The sequence below is a fragment of the Diadema antillarum genome, unplaced genomic scaffold (assembly GCF_040938485.1).
Source record: "Diadema antillarum isolate AM-2024a unplaced genomic scaffold, OU_Dant_1.0 seq00001551_RagTag, whole genome shotgun sequence".
Taxonomy (NCBI): domain Eukaryota; kingdom Metazoa; phylum Echinodermata; class Echinoidea; order Diadematoida; family Diadematidae; genus Diadema; species Diadema antillarum.
Genome location: NW_027272280.1, coordinates 349,656 through 372,992, shown reverse-complemented (window position 1 = coordinate 372,992; position 23,337 = coordinate 349,656). Strand labels below are relative to the sequence as shown.

The window sequence follows — 23,337 nt, the reverse complement described above, 5'->3', positions numbered from 1 at the left end:
TATGAAGGTGAACTTGTCCTTTAAAGAAGAAATTTGGTCCTCATTAACTGCTTTTGACTTTTAGCGAGCAGACTTCTAACTTACTCCCCTAATTAGGCACTTGGGGAAAAATTATCTCTTACACTCCCTGTTTCTGTACTGCTCCTGTGCATACTGAGTGGTTCAATACGTCAAGACAAACAGAATGCATGTCTGTTGCCAGATGAGTGGGAAGTCTGCAGAGGGATTTTGCACAGAATATTAACAAACCATGACTGCATGTTTGGGGGTGGGGTGGAGAGGGGAGGGGGGAAGGGTATGATGTAAATTATCAGCAAGATGCATGTATTATAAAGATCATGAAGCCCCAGAATTTGTCTGTAGATACACTCAAGACTCGTGACCGGTGAGAAAAGAAGGTTAGGAGGCAGTACATTACTACTGACATGTGATGTAGGAAACATGGTTGTCATGAATGCGAGACCTACTTCTCATGTTAGCATTGCTAACATTTGTGGAGAAGGGAAGGTTCCTGTGCACATTGTTTGGGGGGAGGTGGGGAATGACTGGAATGTGGAGGATTTGGAAAATTGTGTCGTAGAAATCCTCTTGCACACACCCTCATTATTTCCACCATATTAGATCAAACCACCAATGAGTGAAGTCAGATGTAGAAAATACCATAATTTTCACATTCAGATTCATCTTTATTGATGATAGGACATAGACATTTGTTTCCATTGACATTTGTACAACATTACTAACACGTCTCATTTCATCTTGTTTTGAATGACTGTGATGTATTTTGATTGCCTTAGAATTTCTTGACCCGTTCAAAAGTAGATTTGTTGACTTGTTTCCTTATTTGTTTGCTTTTTTTCATGTTTTCAAAGCCATGTTGAGACATTCTGATCTTATAATAGTTTTTTTTCTGACCAGAGACATTCAGACCTTAGATTTTCTGCAAATGAGCCTGTGGTCAGGGTAATAATGAGGGTCAATTCATGTGCGCAAGCACGTGTATACACTCAATAAATCCCCCTTAACCCACTGAGGATGAGTCCCGAGTATACTCGAGCAAGTGTCTATGGGAAATGCATGTTGTAGCAAAATCAGCCCGTCCTCAAAGGGTTAAGAGGGAAAAAAGAGAAAGGAGACAAAGAGAAAAAAGAAACAACCACCAAACAAATCCCTAGGTAGTTGATAGAAGAATGTCATGAGCAAATCATGCTGACAATGAGGTATCCCTTCTCCGTCCTTCTTGGCTGGTTTGCGAATGTCCTGCATTCATGAGGGTTCCACACTCCCTGCATCCTATGGAGCCTTGGGAGCTACGAGAAGACTGCGCAGCTACAGAACTCCTTCCGGGTCACTGATGTCATGTCTAGGGCATAGACCCAGAACCTGCCTCCAAAGACCACGCCCCACGAGACCACATCACTTTTGAAGTAGAGAGAGAGAGAGAGACCCAAACTGGGATATCAGAGACTCACTGAAAGACAAGATGGTGCCCTAAGTGTGCAGAATCTATATCACAGAAAGACGTGGCCATCATAATGCCATGTGCAGAGTGATAACAGCTAGTCTTCTTTTGAAATTTTAACAGCTATCCATCTGCTTGCTAAATCATATACATTTCAGTGGTGATGAGGATGTTTTAAGAGTAAAATTGATGTTAGGATTCAGTGTGATTAGTTTCATTAACTTTTGATTATTTTTATTTCTATCATTATGCTCAATTTGATTTACTCATTGATTGATGTTGGTTTTGTTCATCTGACGAATAGGAAAGTACGGATATCTGACTAAAGTGGGGATCTATTCTTCATTTTGCTGTTTACTTGATACACTTTTCATTAAATCAAAGCATACATCTTGTGTGTTTCCAGCATTCGTCACTCATGCATAACATATACGCCATCTGCTGGAGAGGAGATTGGAGAGAGAGAGAAAAAAAAATTAAAAAGCAGTAAGTGGGTCACTTTCTAATCGCAGGAAAAATTTTTCTCAAATTCATTCCCAGTGCATAAAGTCTTCGGTTTCGCACACAGCAGTTATGGCTGCCTCAAGGTGGACCCGCAATTGTTTGTAAACATCGTGGGCTAAATTTAAGCTCGGCACCTGGCCATAGTTGGGGCATATGACAAGGGAGCCTTGTATTTGTTACAAATTATTCTTCCCCCCACAACTGCTGGAAACCTGCCATCTCTTCCCCTCTTTGCCTGCCTGCTGCACAGTAACCTAACTAAATTCAGTCTCCAGTTTGATGGCAGCCGGCACCCTTCGTGTGGGAGTAGCCGGCTATAATTAGGCTCTTCTCGTGTAAGTGAACTTGCACCCGGTGGCGGTTTGTATTGAATTCATACCCCCCCCCCCCCTCCAGGAGGTAGAGAAAAAGATAGTATATGAGAGAAAGAGAGAGAGAGTGATGGTGAATGAGTGATAAGGAGATGCAGAGATAGTAAGTGAGGGAGAGAGAGGGAGAGATAAATATATAAGGCCCAGATTCTGTCATGCTCCAGTCATTGACTAGTCTCTGCACAAGATTGGATTAGACTAGACACCTCTGCATCATTTTGGAATAGAGACACATTAACTGCCAATGAATCATATACAGCAAGAGAGATATATCGAGAGGGAGAGAGGTTGGCTAGCCACTAGATCAAGATTCTCTTTGCACAAGCCAGGGACGATATGCTCTGCACTCAGATGGGTAAGATCTGACATCTTTAAAAAAAAAAAAAAAATCATTTTTTAGGAGAGAAACTGGTGATCAGATGTACCCATCCAGAGATTGTTTTGACTTGTAGAAGGATGGTAGTTTACTTCAGAACTGAAGTTCCTCTCTGTTTCCTTAATAGCATACATGATTTTTATCTTGTCTTCGAAGGGGACTACGACCCCATACTGTATAAGCTGTAATTTTGACGAAGGTTTAATTTTGCGAATCACAGTTGGACCGCAAATTTAACAACGCACAAAAACGTCCCCATGTGCAAACGTAATAGGGCGGTTTGATTGACTTCTGTGTCGATTCACAAAAACGACATCTCGCGAAAATATCTGTGACCTCCTCTTTCCCGAAAATATCTGTATGTGAAAATAGCAGCATATAAGGTTTATTTGATTATCTAAGAGATATTGAACTTTTTTCTTCCAGTTTTCCTGTTTTTTCCTATTTGCCTTTTGCTTTTAAAAGTTCTTTTTCTTTGCCCTTTCTGTCATGTTTATTTTGCTATATATTTCTTTGTTTCCTTCGCCATCAAATATATTTTATATATGTATGTATATATACACTTATAATATATGTAGATTTATGTATGTTATTCTATCTCACATGGTGAATATATACAGTATCTTGTTGGTGAAATGTTACCTTGAAAATGCAAGCTGCTGAGAAGCTTTGAAATGCACTTAGTTATGTACATTGGTATTCAAGACCTAACAGGGATTGAATACACACCCTGCACTGTTTTTAAGAAGAAAGAGGGTGGGTGGGGTAGAGGGGGGGAAGAGAGAGAAAAGGGGAAAAAAAGAAAAAGAGAGAAATCAACGTATGCCTGATGACGCTGAGCTTACCAGCCATATTTTTGGAGAAGGAGACTGTTATCCAGGCACCTATGCCACCACAGAGATGCTGACAAGGCTTATTGATGTGCTCTGAATGCCATTTAACAATTTCAGAGGGGGGGGGGGGGGGGGGAGAATGGAGGTAAAAAAACAACAACACAGAAATCCCAGCTCGCCTTTTTCTTCCTTAGCCCGTACCTACGTCATGAGTCTCTGTACGCTTTTGTGGCAGGCTATTGTGATACTTTAACAGTTTGTTTTGACGTCCAGTGCAATTGTGCTTCAGGTGAGGTGACCAATATGCATATCAGCTCTCAATCAGAGAATTATTGAATTCCCCCCCCCCTCCCATTTTATCCTCTATCTGGTAATTTAATGTAATTTGGAAAGGAAAGGGAGCTATTAAACCATGAATGTGATGTTGCTGTATCCATTAAAGGTGAAACATAGTTTCCATGTATGGCAGTAGGAACTGTTGATTTTTGCCCTAAAATGGACACATGCTCATCAAAGAAATGTGTGAAATAATGCCGTTATAGCACAATTTTGGTTGGGTAATGAAGAAAATACAAAAATATTAGCCAAAAAAAGTAAGCCAACAGTATTGCAATCTCAGAGCATACCCAATTGTGGTCGCTACGTAATATTTTGTAATTGATGACAAATAGGGGACAAAGTAGTACCCATCTTCTGCATGGGAGCGAAACCCATGCAGCTTGTTTTGAAATACTACTGCTAGGGCATGATCAATCATCATTCTTCCTGACCACTATGCACAGGGAAGGCGCTTCAGGAATAAAAGTCATGTACATGCGATTGAAATTATTTTACACTTTTTTTTTTTAATCTCAGAGTACTCCAAAACAACTCATTATCCTGGCAATCGAGTCAGCCAGACAAGTTTCTTGGTAGACACTTTCAATAAATTGTGAGCAAATTCCAAATGATAGAAGATGAATTTTGAGCCCTTCTGAGAATTATGTTTTACCTTTAAGTCTGCAGAATCTGATGATTTGATGCCAAGATGTTTAGGAAGATTGCGAGAATGTTATGATTTTCAAGTATTCAATTACTTTGGTTTTTTGTTGTACAGAAAAAAATAACCTATCAACAATTACAATTTTGATAGTTTTTTTAACAATAACATCAAAATATCCCATTGAGATGGGTTGAAGGCAAATGATAAACAAATACAGTAGATGCCCCAAGGTGTAAAAGTTTGAGGGAAATACATACACTCCTCACATATAAATACACAGAATCTACCCATTCAAATACAGTGTCTTATTTATTGGTCCATGTGATCACACATAACTTGTATTTTATCCATACAGCTTACAACAGAATGTCATTCAGCAGCAGCAGCAGCAAAGAAAGAAAAAAAAAGTTGATACACTGAAAACAGACAAATTGTTCTTTTTTGCTTCAGTGCACTTGTGTTTTTTATGATAAAGAGATTTGCACACAATTCTGGAAACTGATTCGTGATAAGTGGGTACTGACGATGATACGGCATAAATGGTTCAATGTCATCCACGACATCGAAAAGCAGACAAGACAGGCTTAAACCAAGTGTTTGGAATCTCTGAAGTATGCACCTTTAACATTTTAATCTTAAGAATTTAGAAATAAAAGATACTAGTAAACATTAATATTTTGTCACCTGTGTAAAGATATTTGTTCGTTTCCACACACAAAGCAAGAATTGGCAAATTTCGGATGTGGACGGTTTCTCTGTTTTCTGCTGTATGTATCATTTTATGCACTTGTTATGTTCTTATGTCTATGAACTTTATGTACTTATGATGTCTCTATGAGATAATAGTTAATTTGTGTTATGCTTTCATATTATATTACTTTGTTCTTTATTACAGGGGTCTCTATAGGCAAGGATATCAATGTCAAGGTAAGCCTCATGAATATATTCATTGTGATTTTGTGGCGAGTGATTTGATAATTAAAATGGGACACCTTCAAAACAGTTTTTACAAAGTTGTGAGAGATATTCATGATTAAAGAACCTTTGGTAAAGTATTTTTCCATAGTTTTACAAGTGATGGGGTATCAGTGGATTTGATTTTGGACCAGTTGCTACAAGAATATATCCGTGTGTCCATTTCAGCTTGACGCTTTGTAGTTTATTGCTGATCATTTTCTATAGTATTGTACTTTGATGATGCTCTGTGCAAGTGGCACACTTTCCCTGTGTCGAAATCAGTAATTCTACCTCAAATGTGCAGGAGGATTTGTTGCTCAGGTCTTAGAGTAGCACGGGACTTTCTTTGTGTGTAATTTAATGTGTGTTTTTTTTTTAAAGAATAAAAACTGGATATGTTTGCAAGAAGATTTGTAATTTACAGAGAAATCAACCCTTTCCATGCCAATGAGTCAAAATGTACACAAATTTCACACACATACTTATGGATGGGAAATAGTTGTGGCACACAGAGGGTTAGAGACCATTAAGAATGAAATGTGTTTATGGACAAGGGTATAATTGTTACCTTTACTTGTATTGACATTTCTTGAGCTTAGTCTTAAATTGACCCCATATTTATACCCTATATTTACGAACTGTCTATAGAATAATTTTTATCATGTGTGGTAATAATAATGATAATAATGATAACAATAATGATAATAATAACAACAATAATAATGATAATAATATCAATAATAATAATAATGATAATTATAATAAAAAATAATAAGATCTTCTTTATCCAGGGTAGCCTCTTCAGTGTTGCAACTGCTCTACCAGAGGGCCCTGCCATTATTATTACCCCATCATGGTAGATATAACATGAGAAGCTCAACAGGTGTATAGCGATGTAACCTGAATTTAACAACAGTGAGGGATCCTGCAGTGAAAGCAAAGTCGGGAAGACTTAATTCAATCACCAGAATTTTTTTGTTCGTATTGTTTTTGTTTACAAGGGTAATGATTAATTGATATTCAATTGAGAGCCTCTTTCTAGGTGGTTTGGCACTGATTCCCCCCCCCCCCCCCATTTTCACTTTCTATTTTGAGTTTCACCACAAAATAGCATTTATACCTCTTCTGTACAGAACTAGATGGGGGAATACTGATGACAACAGATTTTGGGAAAGGATGCTGCCCAATGTTTGAGCTGTTTCTTATATGTAACCCCCCCCCCCCCACTTTCTCTTTAGAAAAAAGGGAGGAGAGGGGAAGGAAGTAGTTTTTGAAGAGTACAAACAGGCTGACGTGTAGTGACATCAAATTTCCATCCTTGATTTGGAGAGAAATTATAATTTGGTTTTGGTTATGTCTTCGTCCCGTCCAAAGATGTCAGAGAATCAGATTTCTCCTTTATGTGCGTGCACAGAACCCTTTTTCTCTATTTCTCTCTGTCAATCATACTAAAAGAAGGAAGGATGGTGCTCTAATATTTCTTAAAATCATGTCTGTCCTGGAATGATGCCGGATGTGCTGTACAGTAATGAGTATGCCCATCACCCACATTAGGCTGCTTCTAATCCAGATTCTATTCCCATAAAGCCACCTGATGACTTGTATAAGATATAACCATCTGGCATTTGTCGAGCAATCACCATTAAAATGGGAGACTAAAAGGAAAGATAATGCATTGCACAGAAATACATATATTTTGATAGATAGAGAAATTGATAAATAGATATACAACATACACCATGATACCAGTGTAACAACATAGAGGGAGTGCAACCTTTTTTCTTCCTTGCAGGAGAAAATTCATATTATTAGGTTTGTTACAGTGACCTCCATGATGTCTATGGCAAACTGGCATTATCCTAATGCATCAAAGTTCTAACCCTAGCAGAGCTCGCACCGGGACTGCATTTTGTCATGGAGTTTACTTGTCTGCCTTGTTTTTCTTTCTCTGTACCCATTGGTTTATTTCTGTTTGCATTTTTTTTTGGTCTCCTCCAGTTTGTACAGTTGTCGTCCACAAACGATGCCACGAACAGATTATTACCCGCTGTCCAGGCCACAAGGATGAAGGGTGCAACGATGTAAGAACATGTTCCCTGTCTTGTAATATTCTGTACGAAAAGAAAGAAACTTCTTTCTCCTGTACAGCTCTTCCTATTCTTTTCATTCTCCTCTTTCTTCTCTTCCTCATCCTTTTTCCTCTTCTTTTTCACATCTTTCTTCTTTCCTTCCTTTCACTCTTATTCTCCTGATTTTTATTCTGTTTCCTATCCCTTTTCTCCCTCTTCCCTGCTACTTTTAGCTTCTTTGTTTCTCGTACTGTACTTTTTCTTTGTTTTTCCTTCTTCTCTTGTTGTGTGTGTGTGTATATGCATGACATTTTGGAGCTCAAAGTGAACAGATTTGGTGTCAAAATGCTGATTTATAAATCAATGATATGACAAATCAGAAATTTAAACTGTGTTGTACAGACATAGGAACTATTATCTTGGTAATGCAAGGGCAGTCAGTCTTTATAACGATGCATCTCACTGAGCATCGGAGGATAGTATGCTGGATAGAAACGATTGCAATTACCATACTAGTGCAGGTGTCTTCCAGGGGCAATATGGAAACGGTAGTGCCATTTGAATATTCATGAGCTTGGGTCAAGGAAATGTTGCAAAAAAAGAAGTGTAATCACCATACATGTATTTCAATGCTGCCCTTCTTCCCATTAAGTACCCTGACCCCCACCCTAACCTTTCATCTCTCCCCCCCCCCCCCATCCACAAGAGGGGGGGGGGGGAATAAAGAAGATATCTGGTCAAGTGAGAATGTACCCAGAGCTGAGGAATTTGGCCTGTGAAAATGTGCAGTGAGCCTCCTGAGCAGTGCAAAGCTATCTAAAAGCGTGCCTAGTACCTAATCCATCTAGCCTGTGCCAAAGCATTGTCGCACATGCTAGCTCTGACCAGTTTTTCAGTTCTTGTGGCTTGTCTGTGCATGCACCTTGTGCATGCAAAGAAAACCAGGCACAGGCTGTGAATAAGACATGTTAGGTTGATTATGGAATCAGTGGAAATCTGAGTGACTGGAGCAAATAGTGAAAATATTCTGTCCAAAAACGAGTCGAACAAAGAAAATTGGACCACAGGATAAAGCAATACCCCCCAAAATCCAGTTAAATGTATTTTGGGCAACATGCATTGGGTATCTTGGTCATGTGAGCTCTCTGCCATGAAGAGTATTTATTATTGCACATTATATATACAGTGTATACTTATAATGATAGTTATTTTGATTTTTCTCAGATGCAATATTAGAATTCTAGCCCTAGTCAGACTAAGAAAGGATGTCATATTTGTTTATTTTTATCCCAAATGGAGCAGATCTGTTCTGTAATAACAGTGTGCCAAATAGAAATCAAATTTTCAAAGCTTTACTCATACACGATATCAAGAACAACATGCTTATATGATTTGTTATTTGGCACTGTGGTTGCATACAAGCAGGAAAGAGATTTTGCATAAATTGTTGGTTTGCTCGTATTCTATATTATTTTCTTGTTTCTGTAATTGAATAACATCTGTACCAAGAATATGCTGATATAGGTAACCCCCCCCCCCTCCCATTTTAACTATTAATCACCAAAGATCATGGGAAGCTGCCAATCACAGTATTGCCTGTGCCATCACAGCATGGAGCTGGGACATATTTCTGCTGCCACCAGATTAAAGGAGCTCTGGCTGGTTTTAGCACCATGTCTTATCATAATAATGCAGTGTCCATAAGCAATAGTGTGTCTTCCACCAAAAAAAAGAAAGAAGAGAAGCAAAACAACAACAACAACAACAACAATAACAAAAACACTTCTTTAATCCTGTCCTGAGATCCAGTAGACAGAACCTGTTATTTCCTTCAACCCACAAAGTCCCAGAAAACAGACATGTGATTTGGTGTTTTATCTTTTCCTGATGATTTTTTTTGTCTTCAAACCATTGTAAGTGTTTCATAAAGTAGAGTAAGACATTTTCTTTCATTTGAGGTATTAATTTGTTGTTCAAATAAAGATGTTTTTTTCATGCGGATTTAATGAATTTATCCACTTCATCTAATCTTTCTCCAATATGAGACATGCTTGAAAAACAGAGAATTCAAGCCTAATTGTGGTAAGAGTAGGATTTCGGCATTAAAATTCCCCTCCCCCACAGTAATCCAGGAGATACTTGAGAATAACATTTCTATGTATTATAATGCTAAGTCACTTCCAATACTAATTCTAGATTAATTAGAGCTAAACTCCCATTGAGGAAGAAAAGGAAGCAGATGGTAGTTGTTCTATATCTTACCCTGAAGTGATGTTCAACAATTAAAGTGTATGCAGGCTATCTCTATGCCTTTGATCATTTCTTACTCTTGTGACAGCAGACACATTTAGCATAGCCTGAAGTAGTGAAAGCATGATATCTAATCCCTCAATGAGTATTACATTGCTTAGCAATGACTGGCTCTCCAAACGGTTCGAAAAGTAAAGCTACGGACATTTTCTTTTTTCACTTTCTCGAGTAGTATAGTTTGACTGCAATCACACTAGAATGTCTGAGACTGGGGAGAATTGGTTCAGGGCCCTTTATGTGACAATGATATTCCTGGGATGTGTTGTGATTTCGCCTTAAAAAAAAATACCAAAAAAAAAAATATCCCAGTCCTCGTTCGCCTGCTCGCCCATCCGCTGCAAGAGTTACTCCTTTGTCTGGGTGCTGTTTGTATAGGCTGCATGTTCTGATAGATTGGAGTGCTTGTCCGAGTGTTTGCCCAGAGATAAACATCGCAAAATGAACATCTCGGCGGGACCCTAATGAGGTTGTGATGGACCCCGCGCATTCAAAGAATAGCTATGCATGCAGAGCCTGGACTGGGAGAGCTAAATTGTTTCTTGCTCTGCAAGGATATGTAATTGTTGCAACAGCAAAAAAAAAAAAACATAAACAAGAAAACAAAGAGGGGAGGAAGATTTGGTAAATTAATTTGAGATAGATATGATTTGAGAAAGATTAGATGGAATTAGTTATATATTCATAAAATCTGCAGAAAAATCTGAAAAAATACACAGAAAACTGTCAATCTTGAATGGAAAGAATAACTTTAATGTTCTTATAAATATGTGTTGCAAATTTAATGATAAGAATGCAGTTTAGTGATGTAAAAGCTTTTGATAATCCTTTAGACAAAATATGCAATTACATATGAACAACAAAGGTCTCACATGCAAGAGAATTTTTGGCCTTACCATTTCTGCATGGCATACAGTGAATAGTGAAAATTACATTAAAAAAATGACACGTCAAACCATAGAATTGTTGTGTCTTGGACATTGTGGATTGAGATCCGTCAGCACACATCACAAAGTGTTCTCACAGGGACAAACATTCCTTTTATTTCACAAAAGGGAGAGGAAGGGGAAAAGAAAGAACCACGTTGATTATTTTTCGTCTGAATTCTCGGCGATGAATTAATGTGATGCGAAGCGATGTTCTTTTTTTTTTTTTCCTCCTCTATAAACTTGGACCGTCAAATTGTCACTCCAGCCAGAAGCGAAGGCAGTGGCGGGGTGATGATCGGCGTGGTGTGTTAATCGAATGAATTTGTACGGTGATGTGTCAATAACGAGACGTGACAATGAATATGATTACTTTGAGTCTAGAGGTATCAAGTGAGGATGCCATTTACTTGTCTTCCCTCTGAATGACATGACCATTACACTCTTTAAATGTCCTTTAAATGAGGAACAGTTACTGTTTTTGTTCTTTTTTCAATTTTGGTTACATTGAATAGACATTAGAATACAGATGAGCCCCAAACTTGTACAAATTCTGATGAAACCTGTAAGGGATTTTCCAATACAATTTGGTTGGTCCGAGGAATGGTAGTCAATGAATTCTTGCTTCTAAAATGATTTTTTAAAGGTCCAGTTTACCTTTGGGAGTAGTGATTTAAAAAGTGTTCAAGATATCACATTTGATGCATATGTGTAGGTCTGTTGTATCACAAAACATCCTACCATATAAAATTTTTGCAGTAAAGCCTAAAATATAAGGAGATATCAGTGTTTTTCCCAATAAACCATAACTGTAGACGGTTTAGTCTGGAAACATTTTTATTATAACTAGTGTTCACATTTTGTGTATTTAACAACACTTTACAGTGATTACACGGATTCAAATTTTTACAGTGGCTGTTTCTATCAATAACTCACATATTAGAATAATTTTGAAGCGTTAATGCTGGGTTTTTATTTCATCTACAAATGGTAAATTATGCCTTTAAAGGTGAATCATATATTAATTAGTCACTGCACAGTAGGGTTTAATATCAATCTGCAGGAAAAAAAAAAGTAAAAAATTGTACTCAATGTGAAACCATGACTGAAAGAAGAATAGTGAGAATAGTGTGTTACGAGTTCAAAACCAAAACAGTTACTATTTCGTTCACGAATGTCGATGTTCTGTCTGAAGAACATGTGAAGGAAAGAAGAAATGAAGGAAGGAAGAATTTGTAAAGAAGATACACAGCAAGATGGGTTAGTGTACAGCTGTACGTAATACTCTTAAGAAAGCAAGCTTTTTTTCTTACCACGAAAAAGTATGCAGCGAGAATCAAGTTGCTTTCCAGAGCGACTCTGAGATTACTTTTCAATCCATTAATTATCTTCTTTTCCTTGTTTTTGTTTGTCCTTTTGCCTCGTGCCTTTCGTTTCCTTAGCAGGTTGGCTCGCAACGATTCAACATCAACATACCGCACCGCTTCTCCCTCCACAACTTCAGGCGGCCCACGTTCTGTGACCACTGTGGGTCGCTACTCTACGGGCTCTTCAAGCAGGGCGTGCAGTGTGAAGGTAAACAAAACAATGTTCCCACAGCCCCCCCCCCCACTTCCCCTGATAACACAACCACACTTTCATTAAGATTGTCAGAAAAATCTCTCTCATTTAGTATACCTAATTCTCATTAAGCAGTGACAACAGTGTACAGTCAAACCTGTCTATAGTGGCCACCCAAGGGAGACGAAAAAAGTGGCCGTTCTAGACAGGTGACCGCTATAGACAGGTCATCCAGCTTAGTGTGCATTGGTAATGTGTACATGTATCATCATTGTGGAAGTACTTACACGCACATGTATGTGTGTACGTATGCACACGTGTGTTTCATGCATTGAACAATGTCGGTGTTCATGAAATTGTTGCACAGTAGCATAGTGTACATTCGTGAAAAAAAGCTTGACACTAGTGCATTACTATGACTGAACGTTGCCTATGAATGACTGGCATGGCTAAAAAGCAAAAAAACACACTGAATTATTGGCTCGGCTACGGCTCCATTGGGTCTTTGGCCGCTATAGACAGGTTAAAATCTACTGCGGGAAACAAAATTTGTGGCCGCTGGCCGCGTTAGACAGGTGGCTGCTATACACAGGGTCTTTAACAGGGCTTTTCTCTCGGGGGGATTTTTCAGTGATCGCTATAGACAGGTGGTCGCTGTAGACAGGTGGCCGCTAAGACAGGTTTGACTGTATTTTCTGAAAAAAGGATGGGAATTCTTGTCTCTCTTTTTGATTGTTACACAATAGCTAGAGGGCAAAGATTATGGGTGTATGATCTGTGATAGAAACTTGGGGCATCTTATCTTGAGATTGCACTTGCCCCCCGCCCCCATCCTTGTCAATACATTCCGATATAAGAGAGTAATGTGCACCATCCCTACACATTTACACAACAGGGTATGCCTCATGCCCACTTTCATAGTCTGTAAGGTTCTTATTGTCGCCTGCCTGGCAGAAGGGCCCTATTATGAAATCTTGTCCCCCCAATCAGATTTTGGTTTGTGACATAATATGACCGTTATGAAAGCTCTTTCATATGATGTAACCATCATTTTTTTTTTTTTTTTTTTTTTTTGGGGGGGGGAGGGATTTTTCAAGCGCACAGGCCTGAAGGCTCGTCTTTTGTTGGGCAGGTGATGTTGTATCTTTGAAATGACACATTCACATTGGCAGAGATAGGACGGATGCATAATCATCAGTGAGGGTTCCCACATGATTCACACCTCATTGGGGAAGCAAATGGAAGCTGCTGTCATTCTCTCCGTGGGAACATAAAAATGAAAGCCCTGAGGAGATAACTAGTACGTGAACTCCTCCTCTTCAGCTCAAGGGCATTGGTAGCTATTTGTGTTCAGTTTAATACGCTACTCTATTCCCCACCATTCATCCAGATAGATTCTCATAGACCACAACTGTTCGTGCTGGCATAGTTGTGGGTTTGGAACGAAAGGCAAAAAATGTCCGACATGCTATCTTTTTCACTCAAATGATCAACGCCAAATGTGTATGCCCAAAATGATCGTTTCTTGGAAAAAAAAAATTGAGAGAAACAAAGTGAGGTCAGTGAACAGGTCATAAGCGCTGCCGAGCGGTTGATAGCAGAATTGGGAGCAACTTCTCTCATTATGCAGAGCTGCTTCATCACAGGGAGGGTGATGCTTCCCCAGTTGAAAGGCACAGTGGGTCGAAGGAGGGGGGGGGGAGGGGAGGATGGAGGGGTCTGTCTTTGATTGGGAATGAGGAGGGGGAAGGGGAAGTCTCCTTGAAGGTGCGTTTGATTTGGTGAATCACTAGTAAGATTACTTAAGTGCTGAACTTCTTAGTTATTAGATTGTTAGGTTGTATGAGATTTAAGTGGTGACTGTCTCGTGGCAGAAACTTGTTCCAGTCTTATTGGCAGGACAAACAGATGATTAACTTGGAAGACAAGGACTTTGAATACTTTTTTCCTGGAAGATGCGATATACACATGATATTTTTAAACTTTTTTTTTAGACCATGTGGGAACCTTCCCCCCCCCCAAAAAAAAAAATTATGCGATGTAACAAACTTCTTAAATGAAAGAAAGATATTATTCAGAGGGGTGGAGGTTCAGGTGCGAGTTTCTTCACTTTGTCTCCCTCTACAAATTAAATCTGTTAAGATCGCAACAGATCAGCAGTTGCGATCTTAACAAATTTAATTTGTAGAGGGAGACAAAGTGAAGAAACTCGCACCTGAACAAACTTCTTCTTTCTTTCTTTTTACTGGAACATGTTGAATACACATGATTATATTCTGCATATTATACCATGTGGGGAAAAAACCCTGAAATTTTGCATTGTAATAAACACAATATATTTTTGTCTAGAACATGCATGATTATATTTTGCATTTTGTGGGGGGTGGGGGGGGGGGAACCCTGAATTTTTTAGAAAGGTCAATATAACGTACACATGCTTGGCACTCCAGGAAATTGCATTGATTCTAGGAAATGGTTTTCCCAACATCTATCCATCTCTGCCAGTGCATTCTCTCATCCAATCAATATTTGGGTTGCACCCAGAGCATTTTCAAGCAAAGCAGCTCTATGACAATTATATGAAAATGTCAAATATTGTGTGCCTCCACGATGATTGAGTGTTCAGAGTAAAGAATAAGCTTATTCCGGCAATATCAAAGTTATCTATATATAGGCAGAGCATGTTTATTTTGGGGCATATGTGTATACATGTATATGCTCAGATATAAAAAGAGAGAAAAATGCATACATATACACTGTATAATGTGTGCATGTATGTATATAGCTGTATCTGTACGCAGTGTGGGGTGTGTCTAATTATTGGACTCATATGTTTGTAGGGTTTGCAATTCCAGGAGGGGAAGAGATGAAATACTTTTCTTTTTCATTTTTTTTTTGCATTTTTTTTTCAGTTATAACATGAGAGAACTTCCTGGCATCATTGTAATATTTCCCTTTTCCTGTAGCTTTATCCTCATCTGTCTGCTGTGGGCCAGCCCTTCTGCAACATCACATTTTATTCCTTCCTCCCTACATCTCATTCTACCCCTCCCCCTTTTCTCTCTATCTCTCTCTCTCTATCTGTCTATCTATACATTTCTCTTTCCCTCTTTCTCTCTCTCTCTTTTATCACACATACACTCTTTCTCATACCCATTTCCCCCCTCTATCTTCATCTTTTGTACAATTTTTCATCATTCCCCCTAACTGTATTTCTCTTCATAGTGTTTGCAAGGACACGCCTTCTCTTCAAAAGAAAACTAAACCCTAAAGAATGTTAAACCCTCTCAATATCTATTTTCTACTTTCTTCATTTAACCATCTCCTCTTCCTACCCCCATCTTCCCTCTTTTGATACTTTGATACTTTTGTGGATTCAGGGTGTGATTTGTCCTGCCAAAGAATCAAAAGTCCTTCAAACATGTAGAAGATGAAGTCAACACTACCAGTCATAGCATTTTCTCGCCCCTTCACTTTATCTCTCTCCCTCCTCTCTCTCCTCCTCCATCTCTTTGTCTCTCACTTTTCTTACCTCTCCTACTCTTCCTCTTCCTTTCTGCCTCCCTCTCATCCGGCCTCCCGCTCTCCTCTCCCCCTTTCTTCCAGCCAAATGGATACAATAGCCTGGGGGTATACGTGCAGCTTTTTGCATAGATACGCTGAAACATGAACTATTTTTGTCCGGCAAATTGGCGTTGCCATGGTTACCGTACTGTTGTGACGTGTTACCCCTCGGAGTTGACTGTACCATAGAATATCTGGATAGTGGAAGTGTGACAATGTTGAAACAAACAGAGGGGCAGCGAAAGAGAGGGGTGTTTTTTTCCCCCTCTTTTTTTGTGTGAAACAGTGTTGTACTAAGTAGCACTTGCAAAGTAATTCAATGGAAGGGCAGATTGTTGAAGGAGAGGAATGGAAGGGGGGGGAGGGGTTGAGGGATGGAGTGGAGTTAACTGAATTGCAATCACACATTTCACCCTGGGAAGATGGAGTGTCAGTGGAGTGTTTGCGAAAGGGATTGAATAATTGTAAAATCCACTTACAGAGATGAGATATGGAAGGATAACCTTCGCCACTGCTTGCCAGTGTTAGGGATAGGTGGGGAGGCAGGAGAAAAGGGGGGGGGGGAGGGAGGGATATGTGTAGTGCCACAAGTGCCTTTCCCTGACATTTGATGCCTAGTATCATTGGAATTTGGTAGGAAATTGTATTCGAAGTTGAAAATCTGGACAGATCTACATGCGTACATACATGATATGGTGCAAGTCCTTCAGAAAAAAAGTAAATGCTAATTAAATATTTGTCATTTATTGAGCTGTATGTATCCTCAAGATATATTAAACAAATATATATATATATAAACATATATACATATATATATATATATATATATATATACAAATATTCATTCCAAATTCCTGTAATGATGTTCAGTAGTTAATCTCTATTCAGTTTTTGCAAATACTTCTGCAATATCTTGTGATATCATTGGCTTAATTCAAAGAGCTGAATAGTGGGAGGTTCACTTGTGTACTCTTGAGGCTCTAAACAGTTTAGGAATTGTTGTTACCTCTATCCTAGGATTACTGTATATGCCATATATGTAGCATGTTTATTTTTTCACGAATTGGGACTCCCAGTCAATTTTGCGAGTGGTTAAATACGCGATTGTGGAGTAAAGCAATAGATAAAGAAATGTATGCATGCATGTCACATTCATGCCAGGATCAGAGTTGATGTTTTTGTACGATGTTAAATTTTTAAATACGTGTAGCACCCGACTCACAAAATTTATGAGAATAAAAACCCAGTTACAAAATATATGGCGTTTACAATATTACTTGAAATGCTGCTTCCAGAACATGGTTCAGTTCTGCACACAAAGACAGTTTGCCATGGGGATGATAGTTGTCTATCAAGTCACTTTGTGTTTACATTGTACAGTACTTAAGAGACATCAATTATCAATGCTACATCAATATTGCATGCATTTGTATGTGATACATGTTCCATCTTTGCTGATGAAATCCACATTTATGATGATAATAAACTGCCAATATTTCTTTCTCCTTATCTCTTCACTCCTCAACTCTCATCTTGTACATTTTCCTGTGTTATGGGTGTTTTTGCATCTTCCGTGTCCATCACATCGCTGATCCACAACCCTCTGGTGCCCTCACAGTGTGTAAAATGAATGTCCACAAAAGATGTAGCAGAAATGTTGCCAACAACTGCGGCGTCAACAACAAGGAAATGGCCGACATACTTAGGGAAATGGGCGTTACTGGTGACAAGCTTTCAATAAAGAGGAAAAAGGTAAGCATAGTGGAAAAATGGCGACAACATTTTTCTGCATCCGAGAATCAAATCAAACAAAGAAGACAATCAGGAAAGCAAAAAGACAGTGCTATCTAAATGAAATATTTTGTTGATCTTGCAGCTTAATTCATAATGTAGTTGACCTTAATGGGTCACTGCTGATAAATGATAATGTGAAAGCTGTCTAATTGTGTGGTCTTGACGATCACTTGATATCAGCTTTATATCAGTTTTTTTCAGCTTTATAAGCTCAGTTTGAATTTTGTTTTTCTATCTATGATTATCTGTGACTGGTGTCTGTGGGTTAGATATTCAGTGTAATGTGATTGCCACAATGTGTATTTTCCCCTCAGCATATCTAATAGATATGTTATTGGGAGGACTTCATATCATAGCTTACCAGATCTATTTGCCATAGATACAACTTTTTGTTATGTTTTAATGTATTGTGATAAACGGCCCCTTTCCTTGAACTCAAGACACCTAGGAGTTTGATAATATAACACGAGGTTTCCATGAAAATTAGTTACAAAAAAAAAAAATCATGTTTTCTTGAAGCCCAAGTCCATACAATAGTATATCACATCTGGAACATCAAAAAGTATTCATGTTTTAATATATCTCTTGGCTAAATTTACAATCATTCTTGGAATTTCAGGGAGCAGTTGATATTAAAGCATAATGATCATAGATAGATTTTTTTTTTTAAATTGTGCAAGACGTGCTGACGTGCTAAAGTGCAAGTAGGATGGACTCCCCTAAAATGCTGTGAGATGTTTGTGTAGTGAGTTCCGTACGTGATCCGGTTAAAATGATGTATCAAAATCTCTTGGTTGCTAATCGCTGGGGAAATTCGTCCCCAGGCCATTGTGAAAGATTCCGGGAGCACGTCAACAATGTCGACTATAAGTGAAGGGTCCACCAGTTCTGGAGAAGGTACACAGAAAGCCATTTTGTCCACCGTGATGCACCAGCCCATATATATACCTACACAAGTCTGTGTATGTGTGTATAAGTGTGTATAGATATATCTACCCTTTCCCCAAGTATTGTAACCTATTCCCTACTTGGAACCTGGCTCAGTCCTTTAGGTCCATATTCACCAAGGTGGTTTGAATCTATTCCGTGGTTTGTGCAAATTTCTTCTACATAAATACGCGAGACAGATTGCATATGCCGTTAGACATAACTGCATGTTAATACGCGCATGTGAAAGGTATGCCTACATGTGTATACCATGCCTATTTTAGTCCATAGACTAAATCCAAACCATGGTTTTTATCTAAACCGTCTTTGTGAATATGAACCTTAAAGTCCCTGCAGAATTCAGACTCCAGTAGGTGATTGGTTAAGGTACGTTTGTGGAAATTTTCTTTGCTCCGTGTCCGTATCTTTGGCAGCTCTAGGTATGGTAGTTTGATCAGAGTGGTAGTGGCTATCCTTGGTGTAGAATAGACTTTACTTTAGAAGTTTGTTTATTTTCCATTCTCATTTTTATTTTGTATGTGTGTACAGTTTTTAAACCTATCCCCCATTTTTCCCCCTGCATTGCAAATTTTTTTTTAAAGATATATAGTACTGGGTTGATGTTGATGTCTCTTGTATTTATTCTCTGTGTTCCTCCATGGTAACATATTGTTGTTTATGTTTTCTCTTTTATATCCCTTGTTCACCTCCTTTGTCTTTGAACCTGATATTTGAATCTTCACCTTCCACTACCTGTCCGACACATATCTATTATCTCAAATTTGTGTGTCAATGTTGATGCACTTCCCTCTCCCATCTCCACTTCTCCCCTCCCCCCTTTTTGTTTTGTTTCATGGAAATTCCATCAATTAATATTAATACTCTGCAATTACACCCACTTGTTATAAATGGGGTCATTTGTGTAATTGCCTTCCAACCTTTCCCACTCCCCCCCTCTCCCCCACCCACACAATCCCATGCACTGAACCCCAATGTGAACATTTTGGCTTATATCGAATGCAAACTGTTGCACTCGCTGCCTTTATCTTGATGTATTTGCACCCGCATCATTTGTCTGCTTTTGGTCACCGAAATTCCTCTTCCCATGACCGACACTCGCTTGTTCAACTTTGACCATGTGGGGGTTTCTTCTTCCTGATACGCAAAATTATAATATTTCCCCCACTTCTGAAACTGATGAAAATAATTTCAACTTCCTTGCCTGGGTTCATTGTCTGAATTTTCATGACCAATATTAATGTTTGAAATCCCAACAAACTGGATGTACTGAACTAAATCTCACACTGATCCATGTCGTCGTCAAACTTATCGCACACGTTTTTGGTCCTTCAATTGAATGCCCACATAACCCATGCCAAACTCATGACCTGCGTGGCATCTCAAAACTGGGTCTGGCATGATCAAAAATTGAAAATGGAAAAATTTGCTTTATATCATATCTAATCATTGTTAATTCTTTGAATGTCTAATGACCCCTCTTCCCTAAAAAAAACAAAAAAAAAAAACAAAAAACAAATAAAATGGTCAACTAACTCAACAATGTGCAAATACTTACACCCCTGCCCTTATACCAATGTCCCCCTCACCCCCTACCCGCCTCCTCTCTCTCCCTCTTTTTCTTTTTCTCTCACTCTGTCTGTCTCTCTCTCTGATAGTCTTCTATCAGTGACTTCCGTAGTCACGCTCCCCTCTCAACAACTCGAGATCCCTCTCGCCTCTCGACGCCCCTCTCTCTCCGCCTCCGGAATTGGAAGGTACCTCCAACCGTCATTCGGCTTTTGCATGTCACCAGCCCCTTTAGCATGCACATCCTTGATCAGAGTACGTAAAAAAAAAAAAAGATTAATAAATGCAAAAAAAAAAAAACATCTTTACACCGACACCTTCACATACACGCAATCATCACACACACACACACACAATACACAAACACAAACACACAACTTACACACCTGTAATTCCCCCATTCACACACAATATACTTAATAACACACGTATGTGTGGGTGTGTAGTCATGTTACCTGTATAAAGTTGGAGATCATAAAAGAAAGAAAAAATGTGCGTAAAGCCAACTTTGGCAAGATAACCTTTACAGTTTTCTGACTTTTTATTCTTTTGAAAGATATTTTCCTTGTAATGAAGCAAGGCAAATTGTATATCAATTTTAAGCTTTAAGCATCTGACGAATTCATATATACCAAAAAATTATTTTCCTGACATTATATAGCTTTTGTGATGGTGCATCACATATGAGCTTTTCATCAATATAATCGCATGCAACTGACTTGACTTTCATACAGAGTCACATCAAACTGACTTTATTTTCATGCACTGTCACATCAAACTGACTTCACTTTCATGAGAGTAACATCAAGCTGACTTGACTGTAGATGCAGAGTCACATCAGACTAACCTGACTTTCAAGCAGAGTCACATCAAATGGATGTGACTTTCATGCAGAATCACATCAAGCTAACTTGACTTTCATGAGTCACATCAAACTGACTGGACTTTACATGCAGAGACGTCACATCAAACTGACTTCACTTTCATTAGAGTCACATCAAACTGACTTGACACATGCAGAGTCACATCAAACTGACTTGACTTTCAAGCAGTCACATCAAACTGACTTGACTTTCATGCAGAATCACATCAAACTGGCTTGACTTTCATGCAGAGTCACATCAAATTGACTTGACTTTCAAGCAGAGTCACGTCAGACTTGGCTTTCATGAGAGTCACATCAAACTGACTTGACTATAAATGCAGAGTCACATCAAACTGACTTGATTTACATGCAGATTCACATCAAACTGACTTGATTTACATGCAGATTCACATCAAACTGACTTGATTTACATGCAGATTCACATCAAACTGACTTGACTTTCATGCAGAATCACATCAAACTGACTTGACTTTACATGCAGAGTCACATCAACTGACTTGACTTTCATGCAGTCACATCAAACTGACTTGACTTTCAAGCAGTCACATCAAACTGACTTCACTTTCATGAGAGTCACATCAAGCTGACTTGACTGTAGATGCAGAGTCACATCAGACTAACCTGACTTTCTTCAAGCAGAGTCACATCAAACGGATGTGACTTTCATGCAGAATCACATCAAGCTGACGACTTGCATGCAGTCACATCAAACTGACTTGACTTTACATGCAGAGTCACATCGAACTGACTTGACTTTCAAGCAGAGTCACATCAAACTAACTTGACTTTCATGCGGAGTCACATCGAACTGACTTGACTTTCATGCAGAGTCACATCAAACTGACTTAACACATGCAGAGTCACATCAAACTGACTTGACTTTCATGCAGAGTCACATCAAACTGGCTTGACTTTCATGCGGAGTCACATCAAATTGACTTGACTTTCAAGCAGAGTCACATCAAACTGACTTGACTTTCAAGCGGAGTCACATCAAGCTGACTTGACTGTAGATGCAGAGTCACATCAGACTAACCTGACTTTCTTCAAGCAGAGTCACATCAAACGGATGTGACTTTCATGCAGAATCACATCAAGCTGACGACTTGCATGCAGTCACATCAAACTGACTTGACTTTACATGCAGAGTCACATCGAACTGACTTGACTTTCAAGCAGAGTCACATCAAACTAACTTGACTTTCATGCGGAGTCACATCGAACTGACTTGACTTTCATGCAGAGTCACATCAAACTGACTTAACACATGCAGAGTCACATCAAACTGACTTGACTTTCATGCAGAGTCACATCAAACTGGCTTGACTTTCATGCGGAGTCACATCAAATTGACTTGACTTTCAAGCAGAGTCACATCAAACTGACTTGACTTTCAAGCGGAGTCACATCAAACTGACTTGACTTTCAAGCAGAGTCACATCAAACAGACTTGGCTTTAATGAGAGTCACATCGAACTGACTTGACTTTAGATGCAGAGTCACATCGAAGTGACTTAAATTTCATGCAGAGTCACATCAAAATGACTTAACGCATGCAGAGTCACATCAAACTGACTTGACTTTCATGCAGAGTCACATCAAACTGGCTTGACTTTCATGCAGAGTCACATCAAACAGACTTGGCTTTCATGAGAGTCACATCAAACTGACTTGACTATAGATGCAGAGTCACATCAAACTGACTTGATTTACATGCAGATTCACATCAAACTGACTTGACTTTCATGCAGAATCACATCAAAATGACTAGACTTTACATGCTGAGTAACATCAACTGACTTGACTTTCAAGTAGAGTCACATCAAACTGACTAGACTTTACATGCAGAGTCCCATCAAACTGACTAGACTTTACATGCAGAGTCACATCAAACTGACTAGACTTTACATGCAGAGTCACATCAAACTGACTTGACTTTCAAGCAGAGTCTTATTAAACTGACTAGACTTTCATGCAGAGTCACATCAAACTGACCTGACTTTAATACAGAGATACATTAGCTGACTTGACTTTCATGCAGAGTCACATCAAACTGATTTGACTTTCAAGCAGATTCACATCAAACTGACTTGACTTTCATGCAGAATCACATCAAAATGACTAGACTTTACATGCAGAGTCACATCAACTGACTTGACTTTCATGCGGAGTCACATCAAACTGACTTGACTTTCAAGCAGAGTCACATCAAACTGAATAGACTTTACATGC

At 38.8% G+C, this 23,337-nt stretch overlaps 1 protein-coding gene across 1 annotated transcript in view; it reads left to right on the top strand.

Moving 5' to 3' along the window:
- Window positions 1-23,337, top strand: part of LOC139710657 (calcium-independent protein kinase C-like) — a 139,164-nt gene that overhangs the window by 94,554 nt on the left and 21,273 nt on the right. Inside the window, 5 exon segments of the mRNA XM_071622580.1 lie at window positions 5,424-5,455; window positions 7,484-7,566; window positions 12,233-12,362; window positions 17,530-17,663; window positions 18,530-18,602. Of these exon segments, the coding sequence (XP_071478681.1) occupies window positions 5,424-5,455; window positions 7,484-7,566; window positions 12,233-12,362; window positions 17,530-17,663; window positions 18,530-18,602 (452 nt within the window).